Here is a 25,765-nt window from a genome sequence, read left to right on the forward strand (position 1 = left end):
ACAAAATGATTTGGCTTCCAGTTATTTTTAGTATACTTCTGGTATTCCAAGATGATATTCCTATCCCTAACGCGTGAATGTAGATGCAAAATATTTATTCAGTTTGTTAGCAACTTGAATATGATGACCAGTAGTTATGCTATTCATCGAAAGCATGAATACTACTGAACTATCGAGGATTTCATTTCTTCTGACTGTTTTGATGAGCCTTAGTGACTGTACATCACATCTCCGCATATGAGATACACGATGTATTAGCGAAACCTGCTCAGCATTTGCACCACTTACGTTTTCAGTCCTTGTTTTTTTAAATGTGGCTATGATTTTTGTTCATCGACGAATCCAGGAAAGGGCAATCGTTTCTCCTCCCCCCAAAGAATAAATTGAAGCAAATTCTTTGTGCTTTATTATATTAAGTTGTAGTAAAGTTAAAAATTTCGCATAAATTACAGTTAATTTTTAATGACAGTCACAAGTCTCATCTCTGATATAGCGACCCCTGCCAGAAAAAAAAAAAACTTTGGATCTGCCAGTGTTCTGGCTCTTCTGTCTGTGTTTGTCTGTACGAGCGATTTAAGTGAAATTACATATTTGATGAGAATAAGCTCTCTCTAAGATAACATATGACCTGCTAGCATTTGAGAGTGGGAAGATGGAAGCCACTTGTCGTCTCTTTGCTAGTTTTCTCAATTCATTTTATTTCTGTTTCCTCGGTAACCTGCTTCAAAGGTTAATTTCTTGTGTTAACAAATTTTGGGACCTTTTTTGCAGATTGCATGGTTCGTACGAAGCCCTGAAGTACGGGTGTTCTCAAGATGGCCTAGCTGATCTCACAGGAGGTATTTTGGAGACGGTTAACCTTCGTCACGATCCGAATTCGTGTGGTCGAGTACTCGATAAACTGCTCAGAACAACTTCTTTGGTGACGGCAGTCGTACATCAACAAACTAAGGTAAGTAATGATCAAATCCCAGTTGGCAGCTACTTCTGGCCGCTACAAGCGCATAAGCCTTAAATTAACTCATAACGAAATGTATAGGAAGAAGAGTTATGGGGTCCCTAGATAGTACATACCGATATTTCCCCTTCTTCGCGATAATAACTTTTTTAAAATTAAATTTGCTTTTTCCTTTTATAAAGAATTGTTCTTAAAATTAAAGATCGTCAGCTGATAAAAAACAGTGTATAAAATAGAACCTTGAAAAGAGAATTTTTAATGTGTTTTTTATTTTATTATAATAGTATTACTAATTTACCTTTTTTTTTTTATAGACAAGGAACAAAGCAGAAAAGTTAGCCAACGGCATTTTGCTTTCTACTAATTATAGGGTTTTAGCAATGGAAAAAGTGAGTTTCCTTTCTTTTTTTCTTTAATATTTTTTAATATTAAAGTTTATCAATGCTACAATGAATTGTAGCATTGATTACACTCGAATATTTCGAAACTAGTTTTCGTGTGAAATGCTTTGAAAGTGTTTCAAAGTGCAATGAATTCTTATGCAATGGTTGCCCCTTCCAGAACTATCATACATTCATTACAAAAATGTTTGAAACAATTATTAATACAGCATTTTTTTCTCTTTGAAAGATTGGATTCAAATGTTGAAATCAGCGTTAAACTTCACCGAAAAAATTACGCAAATGGATGCCTTTCCTCCCATGGAAAGTTCCGTTTGATTCTTTGCTTAAGTCGTTGCTGGAGTAGTTGAAATTGTAAAGCAGTCACAAGGCTGTTGAACTTAAAACCTGTTATACAAGAGGAAGATAATAACACTATTTACTGTTTTTAAAATAGGAAGTAATGTAGCGGTCAAAATCGTCATTTTGTGCAGAATGCGTGTGTTGTTGAAAGCTGTCAAATGGGAATATAGAAGGCAAATAATCCTGTTTGAATTGCATCTGTTTGGTTGTGGTTGGATTCTGTATTTTGAGTTATTTGGAACCATTGTGTAATCAATAAACGGGACCTCAGTGTTGGATACTTTTGGAGTTAAGCTTCTTGACAAGGAGTTCACCTGGGTTGTTACGGATGCTTAATGAAGCATTAAAATTGCGTTATCTTATTTCCTAGAGAATGAGATTATCAGGAAATGTCACCGATTAAAATTGCGCTCTTACCATATTACTCAAGACATATCGATAATCCACGATACCACTTAGGAAATGTGACTTTCAAAGCGGAAGCCACTTCGAAATTCTCATGTAATTAACGAACTCAAATCTCTGTAATTCTGTATGGGATTACAGACGAACTGGGCAGCATTTCCATTGTATATTCGGAATTTTTCCGAAAAAAAAAAAAAAAACACGACCTGCTTAGTTTTCTTAATTCTGCACACTCATCAGTGCATGTTTTTTCTTGAAATAAAAGCGAATCATATGTGAAAGTTTCGACAGGAGTGGGATTAGCTGATCAGGTGAAAATATTGAGTCGGTAGAAATACAAATATACACTACGCTTAAACAGTTGATTACTGGAGAAAGGTTTCAAGAATACTCGCACATTTCCACCATGTTTTTTTCAGTTCCGGGTAACAAATTATTTCTATGTAACAACGTAGTGTATAATTATATCATATTTCTTTCAGGTTCATGTTTAACTCTGTCCGTAGTTTTCTGGTGACGTTCCTCCGTCTGTTTCACAAACATCGCACTGCAATAGCAACTCAAGCATTTAGAATACCCACCACCAGCTCCCTAAATTATTCTCGCAGTAGCACAGGATTAAGATCGCCGTACTTCCATCCTAAATGGGAAAGTCTTGGGTTCGAATCCCATCCAAACAGATAATTTTTTGAGCTGTTTTCACAACGCGGCCGAGTTAGTCGGTCTCCGGTGATAGTTGCATAGTAATTTTCCTGTGAAAATCGCGATTTCATCCAGAAAAACAGGCAAATCAATCAATGAACATATCTATTAACAGACACAACGCAACTGCGACCTTAATTGCTTGAGTACAGAAACAAAACAACAACGAGGTTCTGAAATGTCGGTCTTCAGATCATTCTCCAATGAAGTGGAGAATAATTTGAAGACCGACTTAACTTCTTCATTGTCCAATGAAGTGGACAATGAAATTAATTTTTATCCTACCGAAATAAAATTCTGTCCCTGCTTATCATAAATAAGACTGTTTGTTTGTTTAATCTCATCTCGTCTTAACTGAAATAATACCCGATTTCTAGACAACGTTTGATTTCTATTGTATGATATTGTCATTCTGTTAAAATGACATTTCTATTTCTGTAGAATCCTTCGTGAAATATGGTTTCCATAAATCAAACAAACAAATTGAAAAAAAGTTTATCGACTGTTCAAAAGAGCGATTGTATTAATCAATAATTCTTCCCTCGTTGGTTTTTCACTCCTGGTTCAATTCTTTCTACACACACTATTTCTACAGACATTTTTTAGGTAAATTTTCTTCCGAAGTTACATCTGAATTTCTGCCACACTCGTTTCACGTTCACTAACTGGTCACCATCTATCCATAGTTTAGCGCTAAACATATTAAACGTATGTATGACTTCTTTATTCATTTCTTTTATTTCCAATTTTTGGAACAAACCTCTTTCGCATGTGCTTCCCTAAAAAAAAAAAAAAAAAAAAAAAAAGATATTTTAGTTCACTAAGTAGCACTTGCTGCACGATCGCGTCAGATAAGATTAATTACAAAATCACTAAACAAATTCATAATTGGATGCTCAACATTTGCAGGTGCAGCGGACGGGATCCCAGTAAGAACGTTTCCATCCATTTTTCCTACGTCCACGCCCCTTCATTTTGGCTGAGGAATCAATTTTTTCTCCTTTCTTGACACTGTAACAGTTACGGTTCTTTAAAGATTTGATTTAGCAATTAGTAGCTTCGGTTACTTTTTCATAAAACAAGTTTTTCATCTACAAAGAGACAGACCATGTTATTTATGGATAGACAAGCTGATACTTTATAACTTAAGTTACTTTGGCACTGAAAGAAAGCAACTAAAATGCCATGAAGGGGTGGAAGCATTGGGTGTCTTCTCAAAGAAATGTAACCCTGTCGATAGACCATGAAACCGATTTATACGGCGATCTTCGGAGCCATAGTATAGGCTGTTCTCCTTGATGAAGACTGATGGTTTTTCTGGTCAAAGTAGCGACGTCACCCATTAATCTTCTCTTGGAAATAAAAATAAACTCACCAGTCCAAAGATGCTTGCCCAACGTTGACTATCGCGGAAAGTTATAACGTGGAGATCAGACGCAGTTCGCTTCTAAGAGGCTTTATGCATGTAACAGGGGGGTACTTTCGGAACCTTCCACAAAACGTAATAACTTGTCTCTGCTAAACTTTCGACTTTCTTCCTCTCCTGTTTCAGCTACTTCTATCTCAATGGTCACTCTACAGCTACCTTGAGTTTGTATCGAACTAATTGGAACTCACCCTGTTTCAGCGTTGTCCATTCGATGGTACTCTTTTCATCTGCTCAATAAGATCTGCACACATCAACTAGTTTGTTTTCATCTTTTAAGCATACTGTACAAATGATTTGTTGTTGCTGGATCAGTTTTTTTTGCTTCTATTTTTGTAATCATTTATTTTTTTCTGGTACTCATTTGCCGAAACTGGAAGCTTATTTCCATGGCCATGCATCTCATAAATAGCACATTAATTTGAAGTGCACAAGTCCGCCTTTCTGTTAAGGAGGTTTGGTAGTCTAAAATTAAGTAATTTTGTATTCCTGTAAAGTATTATTTTATTTATGATTTACTTAAGAAAGATAGTAAATGATTTCTAATATTTTATTCAATAAAGGTTGGAACACGAAGCGGTGGTGATCAAGTACAACTAGTAAGGTTACGAAATCCTTTAGGAACTTTAGCTGAATACGTTGGTTCATGGTCAAAAGGGTAAGCTAATTCAACTTACTACCATCTCAGTTATTAGATATAAACTTCATTTGAACTAGCTCTATATTAGTTCAGTAGTTTATTTCACAGTACTGTTGGTTCTAGCTCATCGGAATGGGACAGGGTATTACCAACGGATAAGGACAAAATCAATGCTGGGTGTACCACAGAAGGGGAATTTTGGTAAGTCCACGTTTACAGGTGTATTTTATGTCGTTATCCCTTTGCTTTAAATACTTTTTCTGTGAGTAAGTTTAATTCGATTTCTGTACGTTTCAAAATAACAAGATAGATTGGAACATTAAAAAATTGAGGTAAAAACGGTTTTGATCTGGTTTTAATTTCAATAGGATGATGTATCAAGACTTCGTGAAAACTTTCACCACTTTAGAAACTGTCCATCTTGATGGCGATACAAGCAAAGACGAACCAACCTTACGCTCAAAGATGACCTGGCATATGAAAATTTGGCAAGGTTCGTGGCAGAAAGGAGTGTCTGCGGGTGGATGTAGGAACAATATAGGTAGGTAAGCACGTGAACTCGTATCACTGCTCTGGTTCAAACAGGAAGCGGAACAGCAGATATTCTAAGTGGCCCTAACATGACAATTATTATTCATCTTTTTCGAACAAGAATATTGTTCGTGATATTCATGTGACTTTTCTTGATCCATGTTTAAAATCATGGATCCTTTTAACTCATTTTTTACGTTTGGCACATGTGTTTTGAGGCAGAGATGCCCAGTGATTAGGCAACTGCGGATGCATAATCATTGGTCCGCGGATTGCTGTCAGTCAATGACTTAAATTTTTATTAGTCGGCAAAATGGAAGAGAAACAATAATAATAAGAAACAGATAATTTCTACTGATAATTTTTGAAGCAGAAAATTATTTAATTTTATATTTATTTATTTAATTAACTGCTAATTTTTCAGTAACCCCTTGTGCATTCTTAAAACTTTTTATGGAATTGTACTGGTCTACGAGCCCGAAGTTTGGGAACCACTAATTTAAGGAATTAAATTAGCTCCACCATGAGTAGTCTGCTATTATTGCGAATAAACTGTTTTATCTAATTAAATTAAGCTGGAGATACTGTTCGTGACGTTAATAAATCAATATATATATACGATTTAAGTTTCTATAGGGTGATCTAGAATTCACGCAATCCAACCTATAAGTGTTACTTTATCATTTACAGTTTGATGGAATTCAATTCTTATTGCAACAGTAGAACCAGCGGTCACTTCAGACGGCCAACAGTTCTGACATAACATAAATCTGTTTTTATATTAAGCCTTTAGTCGCTCACTAGAAGTGTGTTTAATAGCTGCAGCATATATTTTTTTGTTTTTGGAAAATTTCGTGGCCATCACGATCTTCTGGATTTTTATCTTTGGGGTTGCTTAAAAGGAGCGATGTACACCAACTTTTAGTAGTTTAGATACTACGTCGAGTTTCATCAAACATGGTGAAAAAAGTGCTTGGAAAGGAGATTTTCAACATTTTTATGGTACCCTTGGTTATAATTATGCCTATAATAATTGACATAATACTAAAACATATAGTACCTTTTGGGTATCTTTTAAATCGCCCTATTTCTGTTTACAACCTGAATGTTTTCTTTCTTTACAGATACATTTCATATCAATCCTCAGTTTCAGCTCATCCTGTCTGATGCTGAAGACCTTGTTATTTCTCTAAGTCAGCACTCTGTGCTCGAACCAAAGGTTATCGGATTTGCAATCTTCCAGGTAGGCATTATTTGTTGATAAATATTTCACTGAGTGCCAAAAAATATTTTTGAAGATAATGAAATTGCTTCTTGGGTTATTTGCATATCTTCAATAGATGGCTGCAAATCCCTACGGACGTCTTCAGACATCTATTGGAGATATGCAAATAACCCGAGAAGTGGCTGATGTAGGTAGTTGAACATGAGTTGGAGAGCCAGAATTTAACAGAGTCGGGTTATGGTTATCCAGGAATGTTTCGATTAATTGGTCTCGGTTGCGTGTCCATAGGCCTCACTGTTCGTTTCAAAACATCTCATAGGTGTTTAATTGGATTGATGTGAAGAAAATTTCGATCCCAATCAAGATGGCCGATGTCCTCCCTGTGTTCCTTGAACCACACGTGCACAGTGCGTGTCCGATTACACGGCGCGTTATCGACTTGGAAGGTTCAGTTTCTATCCGAGAAAAAATGCACCAGGGATCCTAGTTCTTACTAGCAAAACATGAACCATATTAAGCAACCACCGATACCTTGCCTGGATAGTGGGCGTCATGTACGATGGGACCCATGGACTCGTGTTGCTTGCACTACACACGAAGGCTCCCGTCGGTGTGTTGCACAAGGTATTTGGACTCATCCGAACAACAAACTCGTTTCCAGTCCTCCAGTGTCCAATCAGCGCGTTGTTTGACACTAAACCCTCGAAATTACCACTGCTCTAGCGTACAATACTGCTCTGCAAGCCATGCGGAATAGTCTATTACGAATGGGGCGGTCATAATTCAGTGATCACTGAGTGTGTGTGTGTGTGTATGTATGTATGTATGTATGTATGTATGTATGTATATATATATATATATATACGGACAGAACTATTCTCTATTACAACACAGCTGGACAGTAAAATACAAGACATTTAGATAAATATTTCCCGTATTAACTAAAATTTATTTAAGCAGGTTTAAGCTAAATTCTTCTCGTACCTTAATTAATTTAAATATAATCTTATTGAATTCAGTAAAGGAAAATAAGCGTCCCTTCTAAAATCTATTTTTGGTGCGATTGGTTAAAATTCACAGAATGTTGTTGAGCTGCATAGAAATCTTAGTTCATTTTAAGAAACCTTTTTGCATTATAAAAATTATTTAACTTCCACGTTACTGCTTCTAAGTAGCACCCAATAACATTATAATACAAATGATAATTATTACATAATTATACACGTCACTCTAAATATTTTACATGAAAGAATATACATTTTTTTTTCTAGATTTCAAAATCAGTGTCTGAACCACTGGATAAGTCATATTTTAAAAAAACAAAATCTCTTTTCTGTTCACCTTACAGCAACAGCAAACAGGTGAGATTTTTTGTCTTTCTTACTTTTGTAAATATAGCTTTAGTATATCACTTATATATTCTTATATCTTTATAAGAAAAGTTAAGCATATAAAATAAATAAATAATTATAATAAATAGGGTGAGTCATAAGTCACTTTTAATTTGCCGATATGCAGTGTGTTAAACATTTTGGAAGACTTACTGATATGCAGTGTGTTGAAAGTGCAAAGTAATTTATATAATTCCGTACATATTCAACTGATATGAGACTGGATTATGTGTATGAAACAAAATATAAATTTTTAATGTCTGATTTTTATTTTTCTCTTTATTCTTTAGGTGTCTGGTAGATGTTTCTTTGATCAAGGCAGTTACGCTGTTCTCTGTACAACATTTGAACCAGGAGAAGAGGCTAACTTCACTCTCAGGGTTGTGTGCAATAAACAGGTAAAACTCAAGTAAGTAAAATGATTTCGAATTGCGATTCATGCCCACGATAGTCTTTGACAGTTAGTAAAAAACCTAAATGGGTATAAATATTTTGGGAAGCGAAGAAGATTATTGTGTGGGAGATTAAGAATTGGGTTAAGGAAAAGATTGGTATGAAGTGTGGTACTTTATGGGGCAGAGACATGGATATTGAGAATGGAAGATATTAAAATACTGTAAGATATCACTAAAAGGATATTTACTTAAACATCTGTAGGATATCAAGACATTACTCAAAATATAAATCGCGATCATCCTCCATCTTGGGAAAGGACTCTAAAGGAGATTTATAATTGGGCTTTACAGATTCCCAGCCAGTCAATATCAAAATTAGGGTGTCTAAGGAGCAAGGGAAGAATTTATTTTGCCTTCTTATTGCTGAAACGTGTCCTTTTTCGTATGTGATTTAATGCTGCGCATTATACGGCATGTACTTGTTTGAAGTGGTGGAATCAAATTTTTTGAACCTGATGTCCATCACCTTCCATTACTTTTAAATTGTTGAAAATGAGTAAATAAATATCACTGCATGTTCGTGTATATTTGAAATACGAGAGTTGCTCACAAAAGAATAATCTGTTTTATACAGGGCATTTCTTTCTTTCAGAGCGATTCTGAAGCAGTGAAATAAATTTATATAAAAGTGTCTGATTCTAAACGGTTATGGACCTATGGTGGTTTCAATTTTGAAAAATGACTACAGGGTTTTCAGTGGTAAAAATAATTAAAACTGAACTGAGAATAAGCAAACATTTACCTACCACAAATAAAACTTTTATGAGGTATGCGTCTCTTTATTCTTCTTATTACTTTTTTATTTTCTACAATTGAATTCTCCATTTTTTAAAATTCAAACAGCCATAACTCCGCAATAGTTCAGAATCGGAAACATGTTTGTGTAAACCTTTTTCACTGTTTTGAAGTCCTGAATCAATCCTGAAAGTATATATTTTATATGTCGGACGTTTCTAAACATGTGGATGTTTAGAAATGTTCTTTGTATAGTAGTGGTAGAAATGGAGGCATGTGATGCAAGAAAGCAAGCGTATCAAGCTTATACACCATCAGCCAAAAAAAAAAAAAAAAAAAAACAACAATCACACATCCATTCCGTCTAAAAGTTTGTCCAGTTTCTCCTTGATTTTATTTATTTGAGCTATGAACTTCCACAACGACAGATGAAAGTTTTGTTCCAGCAATTAGCCACCCGCTGGCTAAAGGCAAATTTCCGCACATCTATTCTACAACTGTCTTTCCTCAATTTGAATTTATGCCCCCTAAGGTTCGTAATCTGAGCAAGAGGAAGAATCCCATCAATATCGAGCAGCCTCAACCCATTTAAGGCCTTATACACCTCAATAAGATCACCTCGCAGGTGCCTAATCTCCAGCCCCTGCAATTTGCAGAACTCAAGACTTTCTTGGTAAGAAGACACCTTCGTTCCCCTCACCAATCTTGTTGTCCTTCTCTGTCCACGCTCAAGAAAACCCTACATCCTTCATAAAATGAGGCCTCCAGACCTGTACGCAGTGCTCAAGGCGTGGCCTGATAATTTCCTTGTACAAAGGGATAATCACCTCCTTTTTCCTACTAGCAAAATTCCTGTATATCATTGACAACACCCCATTACCTGCTCTGGCAGCCTGACTGCATTGCTGAGAAAACTTCATATCTGACTACACAATTACTCCCAGATATTCTTCATTTTCTACCACCTTAAATGTAGTACCATACAGTTGGTACGTTTCTCTGGGGTTACTTCTACCTACATGCAGTACTTTGCATTTGTCAATGTTAAACTTCAGTTGCCACTTCTCAGCCCATATACCCAAATTTTCTAGATCCTATTGCAGTAGCACATTTTCCATTACTGTCATTAACAACCCTGCCAACCTTTGTATCATTTGCAGACTTGAACATTAAGCCTGATATACCTTCATCAATATCATTAACAAATAGACAAAACAACATTTGTATGCGCAACATAGAACTCTTGGGAACTCCATTGATGACATTAGTCCATGAAGAGCAGAGTCCATTGATTACCACTCTCTGTCTTCTCCTACAATCACCATTTTATGCATTGCATCAACTTGCCCTGAATGCCATACTGCCCCAATTTGTACAGTAGTCTTCAATGTGAGACAGTATCAAAAGCTTTCCTGAAATCCAAGTATATGATATCAAAATTATTTTTTGTATCCAATTCTTTTGTAACCACATCGTAGTGTCCAATCAATCCCTTAACAAACCCATGCTGTGTCTGAATTATTACTGCAATCTTGTGTAGATGATCCTGCAATGCATTTTTAACTAGTGACTCCATTATTTTCCCTGGAACAGAAGTTAAACTAACTGGTCTGTAATTACTCGTGTCACCCTTCGATCCCCTTTATGAATTGGGGATACAGTTGCACATATAAAATGCATCTGATTTAGCATGGAATTGAGTTGAAAAATACGGCTGCAATGGTACTAGGACAGTACGGCCCCGGGTGTCAAATGTTTGCGAACGACTTCAGTGCATTCCTCCTTACAGTGCTCTGACCATCCAATCTTTGGATCTTAATCACGATGCGAATTTGTGCGATAAACTGGAAAAGCGTGTTCGTCAACACAATCCTCTGCTATCTGCATCCCACGAAGGAGAATAGTTTTTTATATGAATCCAATACTCCTCTTGTCATTCTTCAACACCTTGTTGTGTTAATGCTATGTCGTGTCAGAATAACGATTCGAGTCTGAAGCGGTCCATCACGCTATTAGAAAGTGGATAAAGTGCCCATGCAGTGTATCAATCCTATTTGAAAATTCAGCAGGACTTTTCAAGCCCATACGCATTTTGGGGAAAAAGGGTTTTATTTGGAGAGCTTCATGAAGGAGATAACTGCCAACAGTGCTTCGCAATGTGATATGGTGACGATTCATGTGAGGTACTACCATACCCTTCTTATTTGCCTGACTACGCTCCAAATAAACCCATTCAGGGTTCCCATATTTGGAAACTTTTTTAAATATATGTTAAATTATTATAATATTTTAACCATTTAATATTTTACTCCTTTAAACCATTAAGTTTTAACCCTCTTTTTGAGTGAGCTATTTTATACTTCAGAAAGAGAATCAACTCACTTTTATTCAATTATTGTGTCTGCATTTTCAGGATTTTGGACTATACACCCAGTTTGATGAAAGCAGCAATTATAAAGGTTAGTGTAAGTTTTAGTACAGAGGACTTGTAGCTGTTTTCGACGCATATTGCGAGTTTAACTATTGTTAATTAGTAATCGATAAATTTAACTTCAATTTTCGTTTGTTTCTTAGGCGCCGGCTGTGGTAGATAATAAAATCAGCTCATACGAAGCTATATTTCTTCAGACGGCAGACGAGGTAAGAAGTATAAAAAAAATTAAGAAATATATAACCCTATAATTAAATCACAGTAGTTTAAGCTTTAGTTTTAATTAGAATTGATAATTAGTAATTTGAGGTTGAATAAGACCAATTAGAAGTTCTTTGGTAAAGAAACGCTTCCAATGAGATTTTCTCCAAAGAGAAAATCAGACATATGTTTCAGCTAGAACTTACATGTTCATTCACTTGGTTTAAGACATTTTATAAGCTTAGGATTGATTTAGGTGTGACCTAAGTTATAAACTTTCTTTTTCTAAAAGAAAAAAAAAACATTTCCAAGAAGAGTACGTAGGTAGAATTTCATATTGTAGTAAGGAAGAAAAATAAAGAGCCGCTCAGGGTAGGCCTACCCATTAAATACTCACAAAATGGAGTGAGTGAATGAGGAGGGAGGAGCTCAGTGGGTGATTTTGCTTTTATCCTTACCAGAGTACACATTTTGCTATTTGCATAACTAATTGTAAACACCCTGAACGTGAAATTCTTATGATCGGTTTTCTATTGTTTTAGCACAAGATGGTGAATGCCTTTGAACTGCAAGAAGTTCTGGAAGCCTGTCTTCCAAACGGTAAGTAAATTTCCTGTTACATTTTACGTAGGCTGTATTTATTTGTAACGTGCAAGATCAAAGACCTTCTCTCAACCCATTCAAGGCCTTACACACCTCAATCAGATCACTTTGCAGGTGCCTAATCTCCAGTCCCTGCAATTTGCAGAACTTAAGACTTTCTTGGTAAGAGGGCCCTGAGTAGTTAAGCCAGATGGACAGCATCGTCAGATGCTCCCTGGAAGCTTAGTTGGCGGAGGGAATGGCATCGCACCTGACAATCGTTTGAAAAGACCTAGGTGTGATGTTGGTTGATGATTAGAGAAATTTTTTAAGTCCTCGTCAGTGGGAGGTGTAGTTAGTCTATCCCAGACGGAGGAAATTGGATTTTCCTTCCATGAGTTATTCCGGATTTTCATCCTGCAAATCAGCCGGAGGCTTCTGTAGACAGATATAAAACTACAGTATACTGATATGACCGACAGTAGTTAATACTATGAGAGGAAAATTTTCCCTCTCCCAAATTACGTTGGAGTCATACTTTCTCATATCCTTCTTTTCCATCTATGTTGATATTTCTAATACTGTTCTTGTTTTATGTTTTTTGTTCTGCAATTTAGTAATATCCCAACCTTTCATAACGCTGCGCTGTTGTAAGTTCACGAACTCTAAACATCTGAAACCTCATTACAGGGTTTTAAGTTTAGCAAGAATCTTGCCAATCTTTATTTATTTATAATCAATGAAGTCTGGAGCTCTGTTCCGTAATCCATCTATGTTTGTGTTGTTAAAAATGAGAGAAGGAATTATTTTTAGTTTTATGAGAAAAATGAAATAATAAACATAGTTATGAATTATCGAAAAAGAACCTAAATGTTCAATTCTCTCTGTTATTGTGTTTATTTTTTATGCTTGCGAAGCCCAAATAAAAGTCTAAATATAGAAGAAAAATTTATTGAGAGTAATTTACTACAGTATAACAAAGACGTTAATTTCCATTAAATATTAAAGATGTAGTGATTATTCTACTAAGATATATGGATCCCAAGTCAGGCTTGTAATGAACTTTTTACTTATCAGGAGTTATTACCTCTGCTAAACTTTATTTTCCTTTTTTTTTTTTTAATTGCAGATTATGTGAAGAGCTGTGCTACGCTGGAAGCATGTCGTCAAGTGGTTCTAGCAATGGATGTATCCTTTCTAAGTTTAGTTCTGTTGATGCCTGACATGATTTAAATTACAACGAGGATTAGTGCAAAGTTCTTATACTGCCATTCTTTATTAATAACTTTGGTGGGAGACACAAATTCGAAATCTTAAGGAGCAACAAAAGACTGGATCTCATGAAGTTTATTTTCGGGCAGCATATTGTAGGCAGTTTAAGCAAATTATCTGCAAGGTAGCTGAGGTGGAGAGTTTGGTAAAATCCAAATCAGAGGATGGTCAATTTTTTAGCAATGGCAAAAGTATGAGTGATTGGAAGGTTTTGTTTTTCGCAGATGCAGAAAAACATCTGCTCCTTTGCAAATATTCTGTTTATTCTGAGGCCAACTCGGTCGTGCTGTGGTTTTTACGTTTTCATTACCGCGTATTTTCATGCATATGTGTATGAATATATGCTGTGTCTATTTGGAAGTAGAAAATGAAATATGTGATCATGCACACGTGATTGTTCATTTAAATTTAAAACAAAATGCGTGGAAGGACAGGTGCAAGAGTGGATCGACGTCTTGGAAGAGCGGAATTTTTGTCTCACGGTTTGCGTAGTTGCACATCTACAGCCCAAGAAGTTTTGAATGCTCTACAGGCGAAGATTAAACAGTTATCTTTAGATTCAAAGCACACCATTCCTTGAAAAAAACACCTTTAATCTTATAAAGGGAACTTTCATATCCCTGATGAAAAAGCAAAACATCTTTTTGATATTTATTAGTTGGAATAAGATTCCTCCCTCCTCTTTGGTCATACTTATAAGACAACCATTGATTTTCAGCTGCATGTTTCTTAATATCTCATCCGACAGATTTCTTTATATTTGGCTTTATTCAAACATGAATACTTCCACTTGAACCTTTACCAAATGTTTCCCGTTAGCTTTGTTTTCAGTGTCACTGGGTCTACTTATTACTGCTCCTTAATTGTATTACAGACTACTGGCGCTAGGAGGTTAAGGTTTGGAGATTATAAGAATCTAATGTGCAGTCTGAAGGCTTGGCAGGTAAGCATGTTAATAATACAATACAGTATTAAAAATAATTAAAATCTGTAGCTTAAATAGCCTTGATGTGGAGGGGGATAAAATCGATTCAGGCAACGTTTGTTGATATCTAAGGAAAAAATATATTAACCTGCTGAGTGGGAGTCCATACTTTCTAAGTGAAAGTGTCCAGTTGTTTACATCCGTTACGAGCTGTCCATTTTTCGTTTGTATTAGCTGTGAGCGAAGTGCTTGTGATATGATCTTTCTTTTTAAAAACACATATTAGTTATCAGTTTATCGTGGTTTTTTTAACTAGTAATATTTAATATTACTAGTTAAATTAATATCAAGCGTTATTAGTCGAATAAAAATACAACTGATAACTAATTTGTATTTTGCAGAATTATATCGCAAGCACTTCGCTCAGAAGTAATATGAAACGAAAAGTAGACAGCTCATAACAGATGCCAAATGACATCTTTTAAGTTTATGAACATCAGTAATAAGGATTAGCTCTAGCCACGTGTGACGCGACCTTAACTGGTGTGAGGTTATCCAGTATGAGATTGCTTTCAAAAAATCTCACAATTAGATGTATTTTTGAATACTTTTTAACGAATTATTATTAGTGTTCTACTCTTATTGGTGGCGAATTTGGGTTTTTTAAAGACAGAATTTGTTATGAAAACTAAATCGAAATATTTCGGAGCATGCAGATATAAACAAAAAGAAAAACATGCAATAATAATAACTTTTATAAGCAAGATATAACCAATTTATACATTTCCTGAACATGAACTTATATTCTTTCAATATATTGTTAGACTTTTTCATCCGGAAATTAAAATCCATCCAAGTTAGAAAATTCTCTGTAATTTCGAATTGTTATTTGACCTTCACTCCCCACCTCCTCCCACATGACTTCTCCTAAACGAATTATATTTAAGTCACATAGACCTGAAAGCAAGATTGCAGTATTCAAAGGTTTCGTATTTTCTTCCAGAACACCTTCCGGAATTTAACCAAGGGAACCACAGGGATTCTAAGGGCCGAAAAATTAAGGGAGGCTCTTTTGGATATTGGTAAGTAAAATAATTGTTCGAGATATTCTGTTTATTAACTATCTACTTTGTTAACAAATCTCGATTTATCTTGGATTGATTCCAGGAAGGGTTACTATTAACCCTTGGACGCTTTAAGACAATTACCTTCTTGCCAACCTCGAGTTTATTTCAAATAGTGCTCTATTTTGCCCTTTTTAAATCATGTTTGATATCTGTGTCTTAATTTTTCAGGTTTCCAGGTGAATACAGAAACTCTATCCCTTTTAGTGCTTCGTTATATGAGGAAGGATGGAACATTGCGATTTGGAGATTTTGTGTCGTGTGTACTCCACTTATCAACAGCTTTCCGTAAGTTGATTTAATTTCATAAGCTCATTCACGCTGAATTAGTGTATATTTTACAGCTTAATTCAACAATTTATTAAATTTAATTTGAATTTTATACAACTTGGTAGGATTTAATAAAAATTCTCAAGTTTTAAAGATTACATAAAAAAATCAATTTGGTAATTGCAAATGAGACAAATTTCTAAATTATAATTTATAAATTAGAAAATTTGTCCCAACTGATATGTTTCATCTAAAATTATAAATCTTATGGTTTTCTGTATCGTGTAATTTGTTTATAACGCGCACTAACAGCATGCTCACGTCTCATTTTATTTTCACAGGAACCTTTGAGAAGCACGATCCTTTGCAGAACGGGTACGTGAAAGTGGGTCTCAAGGAGGTAAGACGCCTTACTGGGTTTCTAATATGATTGCTTTGGTGACAATGAGTGATTTATAATTGTGCAAATTAATATGAACAGAGAGATATTTTAAATTTATTCCATAACTCAAGTACAAAAGCCAAATAAATACAGTTTTTAACATTTAAAACGTGACCTCCCTTGGCCTTTATAATCATCTTTACTCGTTCTGGCACGGAATCCAACAGTTTTTTTTTTTTTTTTTTTTTTTCAGGCAAACTTCGTTTATTTTTGGATCATGGAACTGCACCTTTATCACAGCATAAATTATCTTCTCTTTCGTTGTATATTCCATTTTTTGAGCCTTTCTTTAAGATAGCCCATAGATTTTCAGTGAGATTGAGGTTAGAGGAGTTTCTTGTATCATTCCAAGAATTTCATAATATTGCTTCCTCTAAAAATTGCATGACTTTTTTGGATGAATGGCAAGGAGCAAGGTCTTATTCAAAAATGGCATTCCCAGTTGTACCAAGCTTATTCAATTCTTAGAGCTCTTTTTTTTTTGGTAAAATTAGTATCCATTTCTCGCTATTCATCATTCCCTACAGGTACAAGGAATGATGCAGTACCTTGATACGAAAAACAACGCCACAACATTTTAGGGTGTTTAGTAATTTGACCTCCGCACCTCAAAATGGCTTTCGTTAGAAAAGTACTTTTCTCCAATGATCTTTGGTATAGCTTTTATGCCCATTGATCTAATTCACTCTTTTTTTTTTTCTTCGTAGCTTGAGTCAAAATTTGTTTTTGATTGTTATATGAGCTCTCCAGTGAAACTCTAAAAGTCTGCGACGGAGTGTTGAATCATGCATTTCCACACTAATTCCAGTTAAATCCATTTGTAACTCAAAATTAGTGTGGAAATACACGATTTTTCCATTCTTCTGTCGCTTCTGATTACATAGGCATTAGGTTTCGGTTTTGTTCTTCTTTATCGTCTACACTGACCTTTTCTTTGAGGTGAAATTGAACTGTTTCAGTTTGATTATTTCGTTACAGCTCCAAAACTAACTTTACACTAACATAATTTAAGAAGGACGCTATGTGATGGTTTCCATGGGGTCCAGATTTCTATAATGACTACTCTTATACCACGTGAATTGAGACAGTCGGTGTGAATTGAGACAGTCGGCAAGCAGGAGGCTGCGAACAGCTATGCATGGTCTGATGATGGACTCCAGCAAGGTTCTCATAACATTACCTTAACGTATAGTGATTTAGTTAATAGCTAAATCAAAATCAGCTAAGTCTTAACATTCACTTGGTTATAAGAGTGGACATTATAGAAATCTAATTTCTTTGGTAAGTTCATTAAACATGCCATCCATTAGCATTATGAAAATAAGTTGCCCTTATTTCAATAATTACGTACCTTTTTTGAGGCGGGTCGCTTATACGAAGTTTTGCTCTGTTCTTAAATAGGTAAATTTGAAGAGGCAGTAGGTTAATTATTATTTAAAATTATAATTGAAATATTGTCACTAAGGTTATTACGAATGTCACATCGTATATTTAAAAGTTTCTGTAAGCTTGAGTATTAAATAAAATAAATGCTACAGTTTCACACGAATGCAAGGAAACATTTTTGACAGTATAAAATCTTGGATAGTTAATTTTCTTCTAATTCAACAGATTTCTATAAAAGGAGGTTTATTTCTGCTGGATTTGGATTAGTGTAGTAGTTGAATTCTGCTCACATAAGGGCAGTATGCCGATCAGAAGTTTTAAACAAGGATGGATTGTTTTTTTTTGAATAATAATCAAAATTAAAACTGCTATACAGAATTAATTTTAAATATATTTTATAATAAATACTGTATTTTTTATTTCATTTGGCTTCTTTTAATTTTTTAGTGGCTTGGAGCTTCTCTGCATTGCTAAGGAGTGGAGATTTAAATCCATGATGTGCATGCCGACTGTAATCAAATGTCATCAATGTATTCATTATGACAATGGCAATCTAGAACTGCAGCTTTCTCTCCGAGGAAAAGACATAATTAACGACCAGGACTGAATGCCACGTGCTGAAGTCGATACAAAGCGAAGTAGACTGTTGAAGGGTGACGAAAACAATATTTCTGACTCATTTGCTAATATTCAAATGAAGCAGCTTCGACATAAGCTGAAGAGAGCGAAAGAGCAAGACTAATACTTGATCTCTCTCAAATGAGGAGTATTTGATTCCAAAGCTGATTAGTTTCATAAGGAACTTCTTGATTTCCTTGCTAGGGGTGTCGGGAACTAGCAGAGCGACTGAAACTAAAACTTGGGCATGTATTTCAAACTCTTAGAAGTCACACTTGTTGAAATTTAAATTCAATTTTATTATCACGCAATATTGCAACACAAGAAAACGTCTTAAAATGGCTTATTATTATTTAAGAACGTAAAATAATTAGTATGATCATATAGGGCCAATGTGCACTGTGGTAACATGCGGGTAGAGAGTTCTACTCTTTGCCTGTTCGAGCCTGAACCAAAACAGAAATACCCTTTTCTTGATTTAAGCCAATGGGCACCACTTAAGGATGAGAGGGTAATGTCGATATTCCAAAGATTAGACGGGCAGCGAGTACAACTGAATACTGCTTTCGTTCTCTTTAGTAATTTGAAATTATGGATGGTAAAGACAACCTTCGGGATTTAAATCTGATTCTTTAATTATTCGAGCAGGGTAAAGTTCAGGGCAAAATCCACTACCCAACCAAATGATCTGGTCCTGAAGCGATTTTCTGAGATTCTTGAGGGTTTTTGTTACAATTGTAGTGGGGAGGGGAATTCAAATAGACCTTAACTTCTTAGCCAGTCCCATCCATTAACAGACTTTTGATTTTACTTCTTAGGGTTAGTTTAGAACATTAAGATTCCGTAGAGTTATTTTTGTTATTATAAACTCGTTCAGAGTCATCGAAAATATTTTTAAAATGAAACTGATAAAATCGTAAAAGAATAAAAAGAGTAAATAAATATACTAAGCTATAATGCACATGCCATTAAGAAATGCAATACTTTTTATCCTCATTATTTGAATCCGAACTTCCATCATAAGCGGCTGGAGAAGAAATTTTAGCAATATTGAAAGTGACTCCAGATATCCATAGTTGCTTTTTATAACGCACGGAACCAGGACTCAAGAGAAAAAGAACTTGTCATATTAATCCCTGGAATAGAAATAACCAAATGTGTCTTTCATGACCATAGTGAGTGAAGCCAATAACTTAACATCGGTTTTGTCCCAAGTTAATGTTGCGATTGTATCTGTGGTCTGTTAGTCATCAATGTTAAAAGAAAATCAATCTTAAAGTAATTTTTAAGATTTATAAAATATATATATATATATATCTCGGATGGCTCAAACCCATTTCTATTCAGTCCTCAGATGAGACCAGTCTCCTGTTGATCTGGACGTCTATAAACAATTTTTTTTAAAAGTTTCATCTGTATGCTTTGCTGTTTTCATACCAAGCAGTTACAGGATGAACAGTTAATTAAAATTAGTAAATAACTTACAAAATTATTCGTTAATTTTAATATATTTTTGTAATTTTAGAGTGCATTTTATTTTTATTCAGATAACACGAATAAATAATTATAGAAACTCCAAAATAGCTCTTTATTAAAGAATAAAATAGATACGGTTCTGGAAATCACGACATTTATACAGCCCATATGGGGGGAGGGGTGATCTCTTATATTTCCTTGCTTCACCAAAAAAAAAAAAAGCTTAATTGAAAAATGAACAGCAACCAACGTCATGCAGTGTGGCTTTTCCACTTCTTTTATTTCAGATGACTAACAAGAACTGTTAATTAACAGGGTTTCGATTGCTCAACTTTTAATGATGTATATTAGTATGTAATCTTTGTAAACGTGTCTGTCTGCTATTTATTAGAAATATAATTATTTAAAATACAGGAAGAGGGGAAACAAATGTAAGTAGTGTCATTAAACATTGGAGATATAAACATCGGACTCCTTTATTTACCATTTTTACTACAAATGCTGGTGACAGTTATAAGATATACGGTACAGTGTGTTATCATTTTATTACTAAGATTTCGTTATCCATTTAGTAATAAACTTGAATTTTAATACAGCGTTGCAAAAATAAGTTTGCAAATACACATTGAAGGTTTTGTTTTTTAATTACTAATGTTCATAACGGGGAAATGACAATGTTCAGTTCCTTCAGATAGTCAGCTACTACTTAATTAAGGTAGCGCAATATCCAGAAAGCTCTTTCTAAAAGTGAAGAGTGATACACGATCAATACCACTTCTTTTTATTCTTTTCTAATACAAAACCTATGTTGTTTTTATTGGTGGCTCAATCAGGTAGCTCAGGCGACATGGGCAGGGGCTAGCCAGCTATAATGGGCAGCATGGTCACCTTCCCAGAGTTCCATTAGGGGCCCTACCGCCAATAAGCCAGAGAAACAACAGAACACAATACTATACACATACAACATACTGGCATTTGCAGAGTCCTGTATACTTCACAAGATACAGATGGGCTTTTTCTTAAACACTATACCACTATGTTGTTGTTGTTGGGTTTTATTAGCATTGGTGACTAAGGCCATGTTGCTTCGTATATACTGTCTATAAATTGCGTGTGTTCTAAGATCGATTTTCTGTTTTGCTGGATGAAAAACCAGACTTGCCGAGAGGGGAAACCATGCCACCCTCTCATGAGACCGACCAACTCAGTCACGTTGTGAAAAATACCCATACAAATTCCTCCTGTCATCGGCGGCACTCGAACTCAGGTCTTTTATACCCACGATGTCAACACAAAACCTAAAAAAATCAGGGTGAAAGCTTAACAAATTAGCTCTCTTAAATTTCTCCTAGTTTCTTAAAAGCGTTTAATTTTTATTCATAATCAGCAGTATTATTAGTGAATAATCATGTTTCTCTTCTTTTAAGCCTATTGCTATAATCCAGTTTCTTCATGGGTTTTGTACATAGTTTGTCAGAAACTCCTCAATCTATATGTACTCAGAAACTTTGGGTTCGGAGGAAGATATCTGGAGCAGTATGGAACACAATCTACCTTACTCAATTTAAAATTAAGATTTATCTTAAATAATACGATCTCAGAACTTATTTCCGTGTTATGTGAGATTAAGATATACCAGAATGCATCCAGTATCTTAAAATCTCAGGTCCTACCGCAACCTTCATATAGTTCAGATCTTGCAGTTTCTGATTTTCTCAAATATAGGACACTTAAAGAAGCCGTTCGAAGACAAGTTAGTGTGTTGCAGAAGTTCAAAATTCGGTGAATTTTGAACAACTCTTTGGAAAAGAGTCTATACACTTTTCCAAACATATTCTTTGCTGCTGGAATCAGCAGTGGTCAGTTGATGGAACAAATGATTACAGTGGAAAATGTATTTCCATGTGTCCGAAATAAATTGTTCAGAACCAATATTGAAATTTTATTCATCGACCAAAACAATGCAAATATTTAAAAATTCTTTATACTCAGTTAATAATGAGCCATTTTTTTTTTAAATGACAACAATAATAAGTTTATTGTTGCCATGCTTTGTGAAGAACTTTAGTGAAAGACAAATTTAACTGATATGTATTAACTACCATTATTTCGATACACCACCAGACCCTGGAAAAGGAAGTAATGGCTCTTTCGGTTAAGTACTATTTGTTCCTGCTGGTAACTGGCATTTATGCTTTAAATGTAATTTCTAGTATACCATTATTTCCTGTTGAAAGCTCTTCCATCAAAGGCTCGAATAAAAAATCGGTTGGGTCCAGAATAGCTAGAAATCTTCACTTAGGCCAGCTGGACACAAAATTAACTAGATGGAGGCCAAGGCGCAACCTTTCTCCTGCAATCTATAGAGAAGAACGTGGGAAACGAACTTGGTTCCTTTCGCTACCACTTTTACCAGAAACTGGTAACGGTATCACACAATCATTAATCGACGAGCAAGAGATTGATCTCCCACTTCTAGGAAGAGATATCAATAGCACAACTCCCACAGTACAGATAGCAAGGGAAGAACCAACGGTTTCTCCTTTGAACACATTGCGTTCGTTCCTTCCAATAAGACAACCAGTCTCACGGCTGAGTGTTAGTGGGGAAAAAACGAGGGTAGCCCAACGGAAGGAGGCTCTCAGCATTCCCTCTCCCGGTAAGTCCTCTCATGTAATGACGCAGAGCAAGCATTTAACGTACTTACACCGAAATGAGTCCGTATTGGACATTAATGAATTGCCATCAGAGATCGAAGAGGATGACGACTACCTTTCCGAAATTGCTAGTAAAAACAGCGGAAAAAAGAGCACAGAGGTAATCCAAGATATGTTTGAAAAGGATGAAAATTTGAAAAGAAATCTTCTCACGAAAAATGATTTTCGTTCAATGAATGATAGATACAAAGGAACTGATAAAAAGACTGTGAAAATGGTTGGAGCTCTAGGAATGAATATGCATTTTAATGACGGAATTTCTTCAACTACAATGAGTTTGGCCGTAACTGGGGCAGCTCCAACAAAGCTGACGCCATTAAAGCCTCGCAAGAGTTTTGTGAATATGTTTGATACGAAGAAAGAAAATACTGGCAATAGTTTTAAAGGAGGAAATTATCCGCCAATGGTAAGACAATCTGTTGGAACTGGAGGTATTAAAAACAGCACGTCTTCTGCAAATAAGAAGATATCGTTAAATGAAAGCACTTTACGAAAAAAGGCGTCAATGTCATCAAAACTTCCTGAAGGAAAGGGAGTTAATAAGGAAAAAGCTAAGAAACATTTTCCGTTATCAACAAATGCAGTAGGTACTAGAGGTTTTAAAAGCAAGATCTCTCCAAGTAAGGATGGATTAGCCAAAATCGGAGGAGCTATGGTAAAAACAAGGCCATTAAAGATACAGAAAAGTTTTGTTGATAATGTCTTGCCAAACACGAAGAAGTTAAATGCCAGTAATATTCTAGAAATAAAGGCACCACTACCAACCCCGCTGCACTCTGTCTCCAATGTGAGCACGACCACAAGCAAATCAGGAATTATTAGAGCTAAAGACCTGGCAGGAACTATGATCCAATCTGCAGACAAGAAACCATCAGTTAACGCTAAGTTCACCAAGGTAATGAGTCTGGATGAGCATAATAAATCAAATATCTTGTTGGGCGAATCTAAAACTGCGCCTAAAACTTCAGCCCAGCAATCCAAGAAAGTTAAAAGTGAGAAAGAGAAACTCGATATCAGTAAACAACTACAGGCTTCAGAAGGAGAGATTGAAAAAGCAATGGATGACTTGACTGATATTAAGCCGATTAAGTCTGATTCAAAGGAGGGTGCCGTCCAGGTTCAGTTTCGCGCTCCAATCGTTGAGGAAGAAACTAGAGAAACGGTGGCCCAGAGAAACGCGTCAATCACCCAGAGTGAGGACAGACTGAAAATCACATTCATGGGAAGTGACGGACGCGTAGATCACACGAAGATTACTGAAGCGCCCGTGAAGGCTTCGAATAGAGACACAACGAAAGCCGAATATAGGAATGAAAACAGAAAATGGGATCGATTGGTCCTTGCCCTATTTGTCATAATGAACTTGCTGCTAGTGATTGCTTTATTAGTGGTTATTTTATATACCATCAGGAGATGTTCTAACATGAACATGACCTATGTTAAGAAAATGAATAATGACCTCAATGAACAGATAAAGACCTTCAACGAATGGGGAGCAAGTTTTATTAAGCGACTCAGCGAAACCGTCATTTCATCACGCGATGAATCTACAAGTACTGATGATTCTGAATCAGGAGAGATTACCCAAAATGGGCGCAAGACCGATTCTAAACCTAAACGATCTTCCTCCTCCGGTATTCCCGAATGCCTGGATGATCGTCGACACGATCTAATGGAAATGGTTCACAAAGATACATTCGAAGGGATGGAATTTACAGACCACCCTCTCCAGCGACAGTATAAAAACTATCTACAGATCTGTTACATGATGCACGGAGATGAGAATTTCGTTCTGCGCGATGTTGATTCCGCTGAACTTCCTTGAGCATCGAATGCAGCTCGTTGCAGTAAGATCAGGTTTATAACGAGGTCGTGTAAGTACCAACTGAGAAAGATCTGTTCAAGAGGATTTCATCCGCGGCATCCTTTTCTAAAGCCAGAGAGTTCACGAGGTGTCTGCTCATTCAACGAAAAGCAATTTTTCGGTTGAGAGTAAATGCGGATGATCGTTGTTACTTGTTATGGATTTCCATCTTTATTATTTTCAGAAGTTCAAGTGTACACGAAGGTGACATTAGTCGAGTACACAATCATTTTCTGTTCGGGTTTTGCAGACAACTGTTGGCGAAATTGTTCAAAAATAAACTGAATACATCTGCGATGAATGTTATTGATTTGTTGGTCTCCTTCATGGTAAAATGCACAATCTCTCATTATTTTTAATTGCTGACTCAAATAATGCGTCAAGACCTGAATGATTTAATTACAGTATTTTCGATAAACTATTTCTAACAATTAGGCTTGTATATTCATAAGTAAACCATCGATTAATAAATTAATAGTTTGTTAATTATCATTATAAGAGGCTAATCTAAATTTAAAATAAATCAAATGCAAATTAATCTAAATTAAAATTATAAATTACCATTACATCATGTCACTATAAAAGACGATGTATTCTTTCAAAGAGGAAAGTCACTTATAATTTTTAATATTCATTCGACGCAAGCAACTTTTCTGATATTCAAAAATTCAGTGTTTTTTCTGACGTACCTTGGACTACTCGCTTTCGCTTCTTCCCAGAACTGAGAAATAATTTTAGGCAGTGATTTCCCATGGTCAAGGAACTATTACTAGAACTGTTGCTACTGCGCAACAGTTCGAGTTCCATAAGAAGTGGGAAATTAGACATTAGCAGCACTATGCTGCCACTTTCTCGAAATTATAGGATATTAATTATAGCAGATGCGCATTGATGGACAAAGGTTAAGGCAGAGTAAAGTCCATGGCTCAGAATGGACCAGGGGTTCATTGGAACGCCATTATGGCTTGTCACACTCATGTGTAATGTTATGTACGGATTTGATTATTAAAAATAAAATACAGTTTATTAACGAGCGTTTTGTTTCCTAAAATTTTCTATTTCGGCCTCTAGTTAGTAGTAGTGGCATGTGATGCAAGAAAGCAAGTGTATGAGCTTATGCAGCATCAGCCAAAAAAAAAAAAAAAAAAAAATCACACCATTCCCTCCAAATGCCTGTCCAGTTCCTCCTTAAATTTATTCAACCTATCAAATTCCACAACGACAGATGGAAGTTTGTTCCAGCAAT

The 25,765-nt window shown here is 35.5% G+C and overlaps 1 protein-coding gene across 1 annotated transcript in view; it reads left to right on the plus strand.

The window, feature by feature from the left end:
* The window catches only part of CalpC (calpain C), a 31,828-nt gene extending 13,443 nt beyond the window's left edge, over positions 1–18,385 (plus strand). The window contains exons 4-20 of the mRNA XM_090387577.1: positions 772–952; positions 1,273–1,347; positions 4,798–4,892; positions 4,998–5,075; positions 5,243–5,415; positions 6,530–6,648; positions 7,902–7,991; positions 8,312–8,430; positions 11,625–11,670; positions 11,786–11,851; positions 12,386–12,443; positions 13,555–13,613; positions 14,572–14,640; positions 15,626–15,704; positions 15,918–16,034; positions 16,358–16,416; positions 18,292–18,385. Of these exons, the coding sequence (XP_090243703.1) occupies positions 772–952; positions 1,273–1,347; positions 4,798–4,892; positions 4,998–5,075; positions 5,243–5,415; positions 6,530–6,648; positions 7,902–7,991; positions 8,312–8,430; positions 11,625–11,670; positions 11,786–11,851; positions 12,386–12,443; positions 13,555–13,613; positions 14,572–14,640; positions 15,626–15,704; positions 15,918–16,034; positions 16,358–16,416; positions 18,292–18,318 (1,510 nt within the window). The 3' untranslated portion in view covers positions 18,319–18,385. The remainder of the gene's footprint in view (positions 1–771; positions 953–1,272; positions 1,348–4,797; positions 4,893–4,997; positions 5,076–5,242; positions 5,416–6,529; positions 6,649–7,901; positions 7,992–8,311; positions 8,431–11,624; positions 11,671–11,785; positions 11,852–12,385; positions 12,444–13,554; positions 13,614–14,571; positions 14,641–15,625; positions 15,705–15,917; positions 16,035–16,357; positions 16,417–18,291) is intronic.
* The last annotated feature ends 7,380 nt before the right edge of the window (positions 18,386–25,765 follow it).

The sequence above is a fragment of the Mastigoproctus giganteus genome, chromosome 13, assembly GCF_048544385.1.
Source record: "Mastigoproctus giganteus isolate SK-2022 chromosome 13, ASM4854438v1, whole genome shotgun sequence".
NCBI classification, from domain to species: domain Eukaryota; kingdom Metazoa; phylum Arthropoda; class Arachnida; order Uropygi; family Thelyphonidae; genus Mastigoproctus; species Mastigoproctus giganteus.